The 14,345-nt window shown below is 31.8% G+C and overlaps 1 protein-coding gene across 1 annotated transcript in view; it reads left to right on the top strand.

Moving 5' to 3' along the window:
• Positions 1 to 8,255: 8,255 nt before the first annotated feature.
• Positions 8,256 to 14,345, top strand: part of LOC124354725 (ceramide transfer protein) — a 44,949-nt gene continuing 38,859 nt past the window's right edge. Inside the window, exon 1 of the mRNA XM_046805382.1 lies at positions 8,256 to 8,797. Within this exon, the coding sequence (XP_046661338.1) occupies positions 8,570 to 8,797 (228 nt within the window). The 5' untranslated portion in view covers positions 8,256 to 8,569. The remainder of the gene's footprint in view (positions 8,798 to 14,345) is intronic.

Here is a 14,345-nt window from a genome sequence, read left to right as displayed (position 1 = left end):
TCGTTTGATACTTTATGATTTAAACGAAAGGACAATTATATTTTTAACAGCGGTCAATTTAATCAATTAAATCAATCAATTTAATCTTTGTAGACAAGAGTAATGATAACTCTCCTTTTTTCCTCCTGCTCTATGCTTTATTTTTTAATATGTCTTAAAATTTCGGGGGGGGGGGGGGTCCGGACCCCCTAGACCCCCCTCTCGCTACGACACTGAGAGCAACTGTTATAGTAATTCATTTAATTCACATGTATACCTATATTATCCCTTACAGTCATGGAGACTAGTGGTAAAAAACAAACTACACAATTAAATATAACAGATAGTTCCGTATGTGTTATTAGTTTCAATGCAACATTAGACTAATATTTTTGCCTAATGAGGGTAATAGAAATTGTATTTTTATAACTAAAATGAGTTGTTTCCAAAATTTGAAGAAAGATGTTATAGACATTTAATTCATTTTGCATCTAATCCAGTATACAGGGTGAGTGGCTCTTGGTGTGACAACATTTTTTGGGTTATAATGCAGTGTAAATGTGATACAATGGTGGTTATAAAAAAGTCTAACTCCAAAAATTAGGTCTGAAATGAATTATTTTCAGTTTTTCTAAAAAAAAAAACCCGCGTTTTTGTACGTAAATCTGATATTTCTCAGCAAAGTATGTGAGCAAACTGCATCATTTTTAGATTTTCCGTTAAATTTTCAATTTGAAAAAGTTATCGGTTCAAACGGTAAGAAAAGAAAATTAAGCTTCAGGTCGATTCAAATGGCACAGTTGCTAAGTTTAAGAAAAACTAAAATATCATTGAACCCCATCTTTTTACCACACCCTGTACACAAGAATGTGTCAAGTCATATTAAAAACTTTGCCATTTAATAGGCTTTAATGGTATGCCATATGACCATAGTTAAGTATTCTGTTATCTACTTTTATCGGTTTGAATATTAAAAACACGCAAACTACAAAAAGATTAAAACAATTTAATAACAACTGTACTTAATTTTTATGTTTTATAAAATGCCTCATAAAACAAGGAATTGAAGATTACAAAAAAGTGAAGCAGTTTAAAATAATTTTGTGGATGCTAGTTACAGATTAATGGTCACATCCTTTATCAATGTTTTAATCCTTATCTGATCACTTTATACAGTATTGTACATTCATTCCTTATCTTGTTTTGTAAGACCAGTGTCCGCATGAATTACTTCTACCTCCAATAAACTATTTTTCTGCTCAATTTAGTCAAGTGTAGGCTGTCATGGAGTTCACTACTGGAGAATACGCTGATATGCACTTTATTTACGGGTTTTGTGATGGAAATGCGCATTGAACTCAATGACAGATTTACGTACAAAAACACGGGTTTTTTAGAAAAACTGAAAATAATTCATTTTAGACCTAATTTTTGGAGTTATACTTTTTTATAACCACCATTGTATTACATTTACATTGCATTATAACCCAAAAAATGTTGTCACACCAAGAGCCACTCATCCTGTATATACTCAGTGTAATATACTCAGGTAAATGTTTTATCCTATACAATTTGCTAAGTAAAAACTGTAATTTCTCTCATGCTGGTCTTGTGATATTTTGCTTGATTGTAATTTTAATGTCTTGTTGTGACTTTGTTTTTTGTTGCTGAATTTTGTTATTTTACTGTTGTTCAATTCTGTAAAGTTTATTGTTGTTACAAAGTTATAATTACATTCTAATTTGGCAGACGCACTGAGAGTGACATGTAGCTGTGTGTATTAAAGTCGTAAATATATGAACTGAGCTCATAAAATATGTAATTTTTTAATATACTGTTGCTGGTAGCGTGGTTAGTTAGTCTTAAAAATGTTATGTGATCTGATAATTCTAAAAACATGAAAGAATGATTGTATTTACAAGAAAATGTGTGGGTTTACATTATGTATCAAAGAATTAATAAAATTATGTTAGGTTTGTTGATAACATTACAATTATTTAAATTTGCTATGGTTTTCATAACAATTCCTGCCTTGCCCAGTTTTTCCACGTATTCCAGATCGGTAGACAATATCACTGGAACGATTACGTTTCTGTTCGTTTTCAAATATTTCAGTAGACCGAATTTAAATTAACAAAAATTAAATATATTTTACTAAAACGTTTTATTGCATAATAATAAAAGTATGTTGTACCAACGAGTAACGGTAGGAAAAGTACCGGTTACAGTTTCATACTGATTTAGCCGATCTCCACACTACGTGGCGCGAGTGCGTTGTTACGAGCCGAACGCATTTTCTTTCGGCAAATCCAAATAACAGATGCTTCGTAGTCCAGATACTCGGGTCCCTCGCTCGGCAAATGTCGGAGGCGCTCGGTAAGTTCCGATCCCTTCCACAGCAACTACTCATTGCCCTCCCTACAACCGATTTTGCCAGCGCTCCAAGCGGATTTTTGAAACATCGTACTGCGATTTCTGGCCTGTGGTAGAGCGCACCCTTAAGCTATCATTTTTTTATAGTGTTTTAAATTTTTCATGTTTTAAAATAACAAAACTTTGAAATACCAAATTTGAACATTTTACGATGGATACCTATCTTGATGTCCTTGGTACCTAAAATATAAGGATGTTTTAATAGACATATATTCCTCTCATTAATTTTACGTAACAAAGATAATAAAACCCTATGTCAGTCTAATTTGAAACAACCCTTCCAACCATAGTGTAAGAAGGGCTCTGTTATGTGTTGTCATTTTATTAACAAGACTGTTTCATTTATTAACTAGCAGTTACTCGCGGTTTTGCTCGCAATTTGTTAGACTTCTTAGGCACATGTGTGAGCACTTTTGGTTCGAATGAATTATATTTCCGACGCCAATGTTTGCCTTCGTACTACGATCAATAAAAAATGTAAATATTTATGGCCATTTTAATTTACTCCGATCCTAATATATTTTCTCATAGTTGGTTTTGCCTAATTTTCCGATTATATATATATATATATATATATATATATATATATATATATATATATATATATATATATATATATAAACACACACACACACACACACACACACACACACACACACACACACACACACAAACACACACACACACACAATCGGGAAATAAGGCAAAACCAACTATTAAAAAATAGTTATATATACATATACAAAATATTCATACATACATAGGCCTGTTAAAAGAACTAATCTGAGTTTTATAATAGCCTTTAAATTTATTTGTAGTATAAGTTTAGAAAGCAAACTTTGTTTTTTTTATATAATAATACTTAATATCTGCTAAAAATGTATAGTTAAAAGTATGTTTTTACTAAGACTTTTTATTTTATTATCTGGTGATTTTGTAATCTGTGATCAATAGCGGTTGCATAAGAGGCTAAAATAAGAAGTTATTATTAAGCGTACTCTATTATTTTAGACTATGAATGTAAACAAATTGAAAATAGTAGTTTAATTAATAGTTGATAACATTTAACAGACCCTTCCTATTAATATTTCGTAACTTGAGACACCAGTGGGGCGTAGCCCGGAGAGATTTTCGAAAGATGATTAGGCCCATCATATTCATCCCAGGGATCCTAAGAATGTCAGTGTAAAATTTAAGTACAATCGGTTGCATAGTTTATGCGTGAAAGCAAAACACACAAACAAAGGCACTTTCTCATTTTATAATTAGGATTTGGATCATTGCCGATTAATGTTTTATTAGAGAAGACATAAAAATAACTAATAGGATTTGATTCATTAGTTTTAGTTATATGATGAAAAAAATACAACACTCTGTTTCGAGACAATCGGAGACAATCCTTTTCTAAAAACATAAAAAACCTAATGCATTATGTCAAGGAAATAACAATGTTAATATGTGGTGATATAATAAACGCATAAAGTAATATAAATATTATCTATTGAAGAAAGGATAAATATTTTACAATTCATTAGATTGGTCTATATTATCGTTCTGCAATGCATGTGTTGTATTTTTTGACGTGATTATAATCGTAATCCAATTATTGGTTCATCCAAATTGAGAAAATACTGTACACAGGTGTCCTTTAGTTGTTTTATCTTGTGTAATTCCTCATTATCAGTTCAACTAGATATTCAAAATGCACAGAAATCCTTTCAGACAAAAAGTAGGAACTTTAACCGGTGTACAAAACACACGAAAATATATAATTTTTGTGAATTACCGCTACCGAGCGAAGTCTTCCGTTTTCAGACAGCTTCGGAAATTTTTCCACTCCTCCTATTTGCTCATCCGGTTCTGGGCAGCTTAGCTCGAGATTCTGTAAAGGGTAGGTCATACTATGAGTGTATTTTTAAAATGGAGGAAAACATTTTTAGTATGTAGTCTTCAAAAGCGAGAAGTTGTTTTCAAATGGTGATGCGTACTTTTATACTGTATCTGTGAATAAAAGTGCTGGAATAAAATACCTTCAGTGTAAATTTTGACTTTGTCGTTGTGGTGCTTAATTGATTCTAAATCGATGCAGAAACCCCCTTGGAACAACAATCCAACATTCTGAAGGTTGTGAGCCGGATGTCACAAGTTACAAAAATCTTTATTCAGTAATAAACAGGATAATTTACAATCCTCATGCACCACAAGAGTGCGTGCGGGGAAAAATTAATACATTAAAGAAATTATATAATTTCTCAATATCTGGCAGTCTTGTGAAAAATTTTAGTTACACACATTCTATTTTATACTACATTGAAACCAACTTACAACTACTGATAATGTTACATTTTAAGTCAGTGGCGAATATCTTTTAAATTTATATTAATTAATTCATAACATTTATTAAATTACATATATTTGGATTGTGCTTTTTTAAACGGTTTGGCACTAAAATTGATCAATTACATATAACCATAGACGATTTCAAAGCATACCAAAAACAATTATACCGTACTTTTCAAATTATAACGATCTGTTTATAGGAGTTAATAAAGCCTGATGGTATAAAGAGGTCGTTGAAACGATGCCAAAATATACACGGTTCAAAAATGTTCAAATGAACAAATTGGAAATAATCAACATTCTAAGATTAAGATTTGGTCACGCCAATAGAAATAAAAACCTGTACAGTATTGGTCAGTATTTCACTCCATTATGTCTGAGATGTACTTTAGGTCATACTGAGACTTTGGAACATATCTTTTTTAGGTGCTCTACATATGACCATACTAGAAGCCAAGGTTTAAAATTAATTAAGAATAAATATGTGATGAATTTTCTAAAACTTAGTTAAAATTCTCCAGTCAAGTAATGTAGAGATAAAAAAAGGATTACTTGAATATTTGAACTCAATTAAGAAATTGATTTGAAACAAAATAATGTTCTGAAGATTGGTAACATAGACTGATGTAACCTGCATAAGGTGCTTCATCCAAGGAAGCCTGATGGAAGCGAGAAGTTATCCTAGATCCTTACAAGATTCCTACGTCAAGAATCAATTAGTACGTTGAGGTGACATGGGATTTCCCGAAGCACAATACCCTAGATATAACAATTAGAGAAGAAAGAAAGACTCTTAACATTCATTAAAATTGTCTAAGCAGCAAGCCTGGTTTACTGAAATTAAGTATATATTTGAAAGAGAGAAAGAACTAGGTTAATTCTCTTTAAAAAGCCATTTTATAATGGTTTGAAGTTTTTAGTAATATTCGTGTATCTGATACACTTATCTAGATAAAAATAAACTCAATATATACAATGTATTTGAGAATGAGAGGATATAACGAAAGAGAGAATGAGAATTCAAACATCAAAAACAAACACGATAAATAAATACCATAGATCGGCAGCAGATAGTTCGTAACACTGGAGTTTGAAAATTAATATAAATGAGTATAAAATAATATGAATTTTAGCCTTAATAGTGGCCTTCGGATTGCAAAACTAGTTGGTGTGTAGTTTCACTTTTTAAAATTTAAACTGTTAAGTTTTAATTTTGCATTCCTTTTGCATCAGCAGAATCTGTAGCCTTGTCACTTTTTGACCCGACTAAGGTGTTCTTGTCCCATTTACCTCTATAGTACAGAAACCCAGGCATCTCAGACATGTCATTTAAAGTAATTACTTCATATCCCGAAAATAGGCAGCAATTTGTGTGTGTGAAAGAATCTAACTCAAAAGTGAGAAATCTTACCATATGAGTACGTCAGGGGTCCTTTCTTGGACCATTTTTCTTTTTAGCTTTAATAAATGATTTGCCGAACAACCTTAATGTAAACTCAGTTATCTATGCAGACGATACAACGCTACAGCGCTTTTTGCAAATGGCAGAAGTATAAACGACTTAATAGAGCGTTGAAACTGCAGAACGGGAGGTAGAATCTAGTTTACTTCAAATGGGCCTTACTGTAATCACGAAAACCCCCAAAATAATCTCTAATAGTTTGTCAGCAGACCACAAGCAATCAGTAAAGTTGTTGGTATCTGGATCGATACTAAATTAACTTGGTTAGATCATGTATACAAGTTATGTAAAAGAATCTCCAGCGTTATGAAATGTGAGGGACTAAATTTCCACAGAATATTTGAAAACTTGCTACTTTGGTTTGTTCTATCTTACATATTGTATGGCCTTAGCCTCTGGGATTATTCATCTGCAACTCATAGGATCTTGCTTCTTCAAAAGTAGGTAGTGAGGACTGTTTGTAGAGGAGCACTACAAGATCATTGTAGGCCTTATAATTTGTACACAAGAATATTTTAACAATAATTAACTTTTACATATACCAAATTTTAATGTTTGCTAAAATTAACACATATCTTTTCAATCAGAAATGAAATTCATAATCACTTAACGCGCAATAGATACAAATTAGATATGCCTCAACATGGATTGGTTAAAATAGCATAATCTCGCTAGATAAATGCAATTTTATTTTCTTAACAAATTACACAGTTTAGCTAGCGAAACATCTTAAACGAAGATTTAAAACGGGATCCTTGATTAGATACAAAGAAATCCTTTTTACACAATTCAGCAATTTTTAAACTGTGGTGTGAAGTCAATATTTTAATATTTTTACTGATAGGGTTTTACCTATATCTTTGTTATATAATCCATTTTCCATTTAATTAAAAGTAAAGTTCACGGTTTTCATTTATTTCAGTGTTAAATGAAATATATTTATTGACGATTCCTATTTCAGTTATGTATTGATCAATGGAATAAAGAATTTTTCTTTAGATTTTGTGACCTTCGGTAGTATAATAACTTTCTAGATGATTTCAACTGTGCATGTTATAGCGTTACTGGATTCTTGTGAATCTAGCAACATCATTTACCAACTGTCTTGTTAATACCGCCCAAACAACTATACCGGTTAGGCAGTAAGTCAACTTCATATTAAAATGATTAAAAATCGGAGCGATACACATTTTCAAATTACATTGAACACTATTTCGACTCTTGCATTAATACAAAAAAACATTTCATGAGTGTTTTTTTTTTAATTGAATCTACCAAATTCTAAATTAACACAAACTTAAAATCGATCTTTTAAATATTCGCTTTTAAATTAACTAATAAATTACATTATCATTTATTACTATACTTAATTAGTTAAGATAAAAACAAAGAATTCCAGATAAATGTACGATATCCTATTACGGTATTCTTTTTCAACCTTTCCAATAACAAACTTTCAACGAAGAATTTCCATTGAGTTTAGTTGATTCCATGGCAAGAATAATGTGTTTTATTAGTCAATTGATATTGTGTTCTTGATGATTGGTACAAAATTAAATCTGAACCTAACATAGAGCTTGACAGTCAAAGACCTAAGTTAATTTATTATTACCATTGACACTCAGAAATATTTTCCTGAGCCTGTTTAATGTCTGGAGAGAATTACGTTTGAAACTAAAATAAAATAATGGTTGGCCTCCTAATCATTTAGTCTCCCTTAATAAAACTTTTAGCTGTTTAGATGGAGAAAGGGGCTTGACTCTCCTATAGTACCGTCATCTTACTTAGAGTTTTATTTAACGAGTATTTATTAATTTTACGTCTAATGACGTAATTTTGCCAGCTTGTCTAATCTAAGATACAGTATACAAGTATTCTAGTATAAGTGTTCATAATTTTCTTCCTCGTCATTGAGTGCACACAGTCAAAGTCCTCATATACATTCCTTTTCTTACTCTATGGTCTTTTACTTTATTCACGTAACTCGTTTGTGATTGTGATTGGCCAGATTATTTTAGTCTGCTTTACGTACACTCCAATTAACTGTTGTGTTGTCTGTTATTGTGGTTTGTCTTATAAGTGGGACGTGAAGGTCTTATAAATTTGTGAAAATTTTAAACAGATCGATCACATGATTCTGTTATTCACTTGTTTATTTGTTTATGATTGTTCTAAATCTTTTATTTTCATTATGAAACAAAATATTGTATCCCACTCTGTACCTTGTATTTTAATCTGACATCTAATTAGAACTTAATGATTATCTTGAGCTAGATGTTTATTTTGGCTTTGTGTTAATTTCGTTTGTATGTGATTAATATTTCGTTTCGGAACTTCGTGTCTTGTGATTAGGATATGGCCGATGGGCATGTCAATAATGTGAGTGATGAAGAAGATGATTCAGAAAACAACTGTTATCAATATGAACTGAAAGGTGTCCTCAGTAAATGGACAAATTACATTCATGGCTGGCAAAGAAGGTTTATTGTTTTAAAGGATGGAACACTTTCCTATTACAAATCAGAACAAGAAACTGGCTTTGGATGCAGAGGTGCTATTAGTCTTTTTAAAGCAACAATCAAGGTTAGTAGGTCATTTCTGCTAGGTACTAGTAGTTTTTGAATAACAGGTATGCATTCAGGATTTATTTATTTCAATGGTACACACCATTTATTATACAAATAGAATAGTACAGAGTAACTTAGTGTTTTAGTTTTATATATAAGTACAACAGTAACAAGAATATGACTAGGATTAATAAATACTACACAACAATAACAAAATATGAAACAAATAGATACATTACTTAACGAATGGTAACAAAACAATATTGAATTAAACTAGGAAAATAAATAACAAAACTGACATTAGTACCTATAGGCTAGCTGGATAGGCTAGCTAAATTACATATCAAATAATGGAAGCTACCTTACATTTACTATAGCACAGGCTTGATTATTTGTGGTGGTCTGCTTAGCATAATGGTTCATACAAATAAAATGGCAACAGACATGTAAGATTGGCCTAAGGTTGTTTCTTGAACATTGTCTATCATTTTAACCCTTAGAGTTGAAATATTTTGATTTAGGCAGCATATTTTCATCATAAAACCTAAGTTCTCAATTAAATGTATCCATAGTCAGAGGTAGCCTATGCCAGAGTCTAGTAGGTTTCTAAATCTGGAAATTATGAGGTCAAAAGCTTTTAGATGTATAAATAATACAAATTCACATAACAATATGGTAATTGTTACATTAACGGCCGGAGCGGCAAAATAGGAGTTTCGCGTTATTAACTTATTGGAATCGTCCTACAGAACAAAACAATGTAAGGTTTGACGGGGTGGAAATGAGAAATAACAAAGTTCTAGAACATAAAAAATGGAACAACTTTTCAAGCGCGGAGCAATATTTTCATGTTCTACATCCACATCGGGCATCACGTGACCTTTTATGACCATGATTCAACCTCGTGATGACACCATCGGATGCGGCGCCATCTTTGCAAACGTAAATGAAAATAATACTGAAATGAGCAGAATTTTGATCCAAATGAACAATGTTTTTCTTAAATTTCAAGCTACAAATTAATTAGTTGTTATCGAGTTGAGACGAGTGCCTCTGGCCATCAGCACGGGCTTCGGTGGTGCTGCCCCGTGCTGATGTCAAGGAAAGAAAAACATCCCTCGAGATAGTACCTATCAGTAAAATATCAAATTCTAGAGGGGCTGATCAGAAATATAAATTAATTGTAATGGAAAGGCAATTACATACCGTGTAAAAAAACTTAATAAATCATGAATACCCCTAATATGAATACGTATATAAATGGACATTAATAGAGAACACTTGCCATTAGTGTGTTCCACAGAATGTACAGAAACTAAATAATCTCGTTTGGGTCGAAATGTAACCTCTTAACATGCCAGACAAAACACTCCGACACACCAATTCACTACGATTGGTTGAACTAGTGGATGGTTGATTCATGATTGTCACGCACTCACTCGATCCAAGCTACAGTACACGTTATCTCTGACTTCTGCCCCAGAGCGCTCAGGTAACAGATACGCTATCAGTCCCACCTGCAGATAATATTTACGTACAGATATCCAGACACAGCACAAAAACAGAACATTAAAAAATTAAGAACTGAACTATTTTGTATATACCCTCTAAAATCATGTTATTTATCATTTTCACCCCCTAAAACCATATATATTTTTTGTTCAGGAGGATGAGCAGAATACATTGATAACGTCAAATTCGTGATTTGCCACCTCGACCTTATAATTTCTAATAATTTTATAATTTCCAACAATATTACATAATGTTTACACTTCATAATATTTGACATGTTTTCAAGAAGAAAATGCTTTAAAAGTAGTCTAAACTAAAAGATAACAAAAACAATTAAATTTTCGAAAGGCTGATTATTTTAATTGTTAAAATAATCTCATAACAGGAACTAACTAGTAGGCCTTGAATGGGCTGACAGTGTGCCCTTGGCATGAGATAAGTACTTCCATGGCTCTGGCCTTCGGTGGTGCTTCGTGATGGTTATGCTGAATGAATAGTTCCTCTAGATAGTTCTGATCAGTAAATATAAAATTCCAAAAGATTAATCTGGGGTAGGGTATGATAAGCGGGGACCCGGTTTTTTATATCGAAATTGGCAAATGATATTACTTAATCATAACCATCGATAATCAATCGAAACTGATTAATTATTTTTAAGGATTAATTAAATAATCTATATCAATGTTTTAAACTGTAAACACTCAAATACTCTTAATGTAATATTTCAATTTTATATAAGTAACATTTGATTATTAAAAATGACAGTCAATTTTAGAAAACTACACAACATTGCTTTGAAAGATGATAAGACATGTTTTTCATGACTTCAACATATTGGACTCGTGCGAAAAAACCCATTATATGTGATATTTGTGGGAAAGAAACAATTGCAACTGTGAGAGGAGCAAATATGGTCGTCTTCAGTTTTCCTAATTTTGGTTATAATAATTTGTTTGATCACTGTGAATATGAGATTCATATTTTAATTCAAAACATATGATTGTTATTGAGAACTATAGATACTTTATATTAATTGATAGTCTAAGATTTGAGATATGAATATTAGGTATCAATGATTACATTCTTCGATATAAAAAACCGGGTCTACTTATCGTACCCTACCCTTAATCTGTAATGCCTGAGAAATAAAAATATTACAAACTCACCTAACCATATTATTCTACGTAGCAGGACAATGGTCTGCAAAGAAGTACACAAAGAATTTAAATTCACATTACAAAGTAAAAGAAAACAATACGCCTTGTCTCTCTGTTGTGACACAATAACAAGTAGTGTAAAGTACCCTTGTGACATTAACTATCATATTGAGTATGCAGAAGAACAACTCACTATCACCACAATGGAAAATAACGATTATTTCTGTAAATGACTATACAACTAAATTTAACTCATCAGGAAAACCAATGTCCAGATGCCCAAAGAAGGCACAATAGCATACATAACTGAAATAACAAAGGAAAAACTATGAATAATCTTCACCAGTAGTGTTTTAACTTGTGAGCTAGATTTTGTAAAATATAATGATCAACTATTAAAAAAATGTTTTGGAGGTAAGTTCTCATGTAAAATAAACAGAAATATAAATAGAGTAGTCAGGGCTACCTCACACCAAACGATTGTTCAGAAAAAGTTATCTATATTTCATATTAATATACAAAACCTACAGTCACCAATAGGTAGCTTACAAATAACACTGGACTGATTAGCACCAGATGCAATTGTCATGTATGAGCACAAAATGAAAAGCTCTGAAATTTCAAAATTAAATTTATATGATAGCCTAAATAACTTTTATTGTCGCTCTTGTACAGTACATGGTGGTTTTGTGGCCCTCTCTAAATCTTAAATGTGTAGTTGTTAAAATACCTCAATAGAAACATATTTAAGCCTAATGGATGAAGAATTGGAAGGCTGTTTGATTGAATTTAAATTTGAAGAAAATGATTATTTACTAGGTGGAATTTTTATTTACCAATATCCTAAATGTAAAAATATTTTTAGAACAAAATTGTAAAATATTGGAAATACTAGAAATAGGTTTAAAAATTTAATTATAATAGTCTATGTGACATCAATTTTAATATATTAGAAAACTTTTAATGATAAAAAATGCTTAAGTGACACTTTAAAGGCATATGGTACATTGTTACTTTCCACTTTGTCACTAACCGGCAGCGCCAAATTGATTACATTGCAATATGAAATCTATACAATACTATTGAAATTTACATATTTTGTTACTTGCTGTTTTGGTAGCTTGGCAACAATTCTTCCAAGGTCTGTCTCAAAATATTCCTTAATAGAATATAGTGGACTTTCTTCCAGCCATGTAATTAGTTTTACCCTAAACTCTGAGGTGCTACGGTATGAGATACTTGAGATGTTTCGTACCCAAATACCCAGAGTCCAGTAGTTCAGCTCCAGAAAATGTTATTACTATTTTAAGTCTAAACAATGTCAAGGTAGCATTTATAGTGCACAAATATTCAATCATAATAAATTGTTAATTGGCGTGCCTAACAATTTTAGTACTCAATAAGTAGCCCATAACCAAAGGATGTAGAACATTTACTAAAACAAATTTATATTTAAAAATACATTAAGAAAGGAAATATGGATGAATATCTACAATGCAATAAGTTGAAAGGATATGCTAATATTTTCAACTTTGTTTCCCTAAAGTTACAATAAGAGATAGGAGCTGTAACTCTAAACGGACTTCAGATGATCTGTAGCACCAGAAAGACTCACCAGAAAGAATTATAGATTTAATTAAATGTCTATTGAAAAGAGATAGATAAAAAAGTACTTTGCTATTATCTGGAGGGCGGCACTAAATAAAGCAGTTCTAATGAATGATGTAAATCCACCTGGAATATTATTAATTCAGAAATAAATCTAGAAGTGTATATCTAATTAATTCTATGAATGGTGGGTTTTTTCTTAAGAAGAGTGTCCTAAAAAGTGAGTATTCTTTAATTTTCGATTTTGTTTTTTTTAGGTGAATTGGATTTACTGGAGTAGATGTGTTATGAAAACACACAATTAAACGTTTTTAAAGTTTTGTTGTTGTTGTATTTATACAGAAATTAATTTAATTATTCACAGTTATTATATTTACAAAATATGAGAATAAAATAAAATATTCAGTATTTTATCATAAACATACTAAGGTACACAATAGGTATAACTTTGTAACATTACACAAATCTCCTCAGAAATCTTTGATGGTGTGAAAAGCGCAAAAACAGTCGGACACACAAAGCGGAACATTGCAATCCCAGCACATCGTGTCCGGGCATCCATCGGCATCCTGCTAGCTGATGCTGGTCTATCTGTACATATGGCATGCTATCTTCAGCTTGTCCATATCTGTAGCACGGATAGTGGCGGGAAAATAGCGAGCAGTAAGTCTCAGGGGAACATCTTAGCCAAAAATTCGTCTAAGTCTTTCTCACGCCATTTATCAGTAATCAGTAATTACACAAACAGCCGTGTTTATTTATTCACGGTAAACATAACAAAACATTTATAATCAGGGCATCTGTAATGTAAAAGTGAGGTTACAACCTGTATTCACTACAAACAGAAATAGAATCAGCTGATCACTTGGAACAACTGATTGAATACCGTCATATGGCGTGAATACCGTTGATTAGGTCTGAAAGGAATAAGTAAAAGAACAACTGCGATGTAGTGGTAACGACAAAAACTACTAGAAATTGTTTCTTATTTATTCTGCTAGAGATCGTATTCAAGCGAGAGATTATTCATCACGAAACATTATTGTGAAAACTGTTTAGCACCATAGTGCTCCCCGCACGGCTATCGAGATTACTGCGGGCAGCACGTAGGGCCCCCAAATTTGTTTCAGGATTGATAGTCAAAAGGTTAAGCTGAACAACAATGGTGAGATGGCGACAGATTTGATACTGAACTATTTAACAACTTCTTTACAGACACAGTTGATCTTAAATTAAATGACCCTTGCAACATTTCTGATACCTCTGAATTGTGTACACCAAAATATC

Source organism: Homalodisca vitripennis, chromosome 2 (assembly GCF_021130785.1).
Source record: "Homalodisca vitripennis isolate AUS2020 chromosome 2, UT_GWSS_2.1, whole genome shotgun sequence".
NCBI lineage: Eukaryota > Metazoa > Arthropoda > Insecta > Hemiptera > Cicadellidae > Homalodisca > Homalodisca vitripennis.
This window is presented reverse-complemented; position numbering and strand designations above follow the sequence as displayed.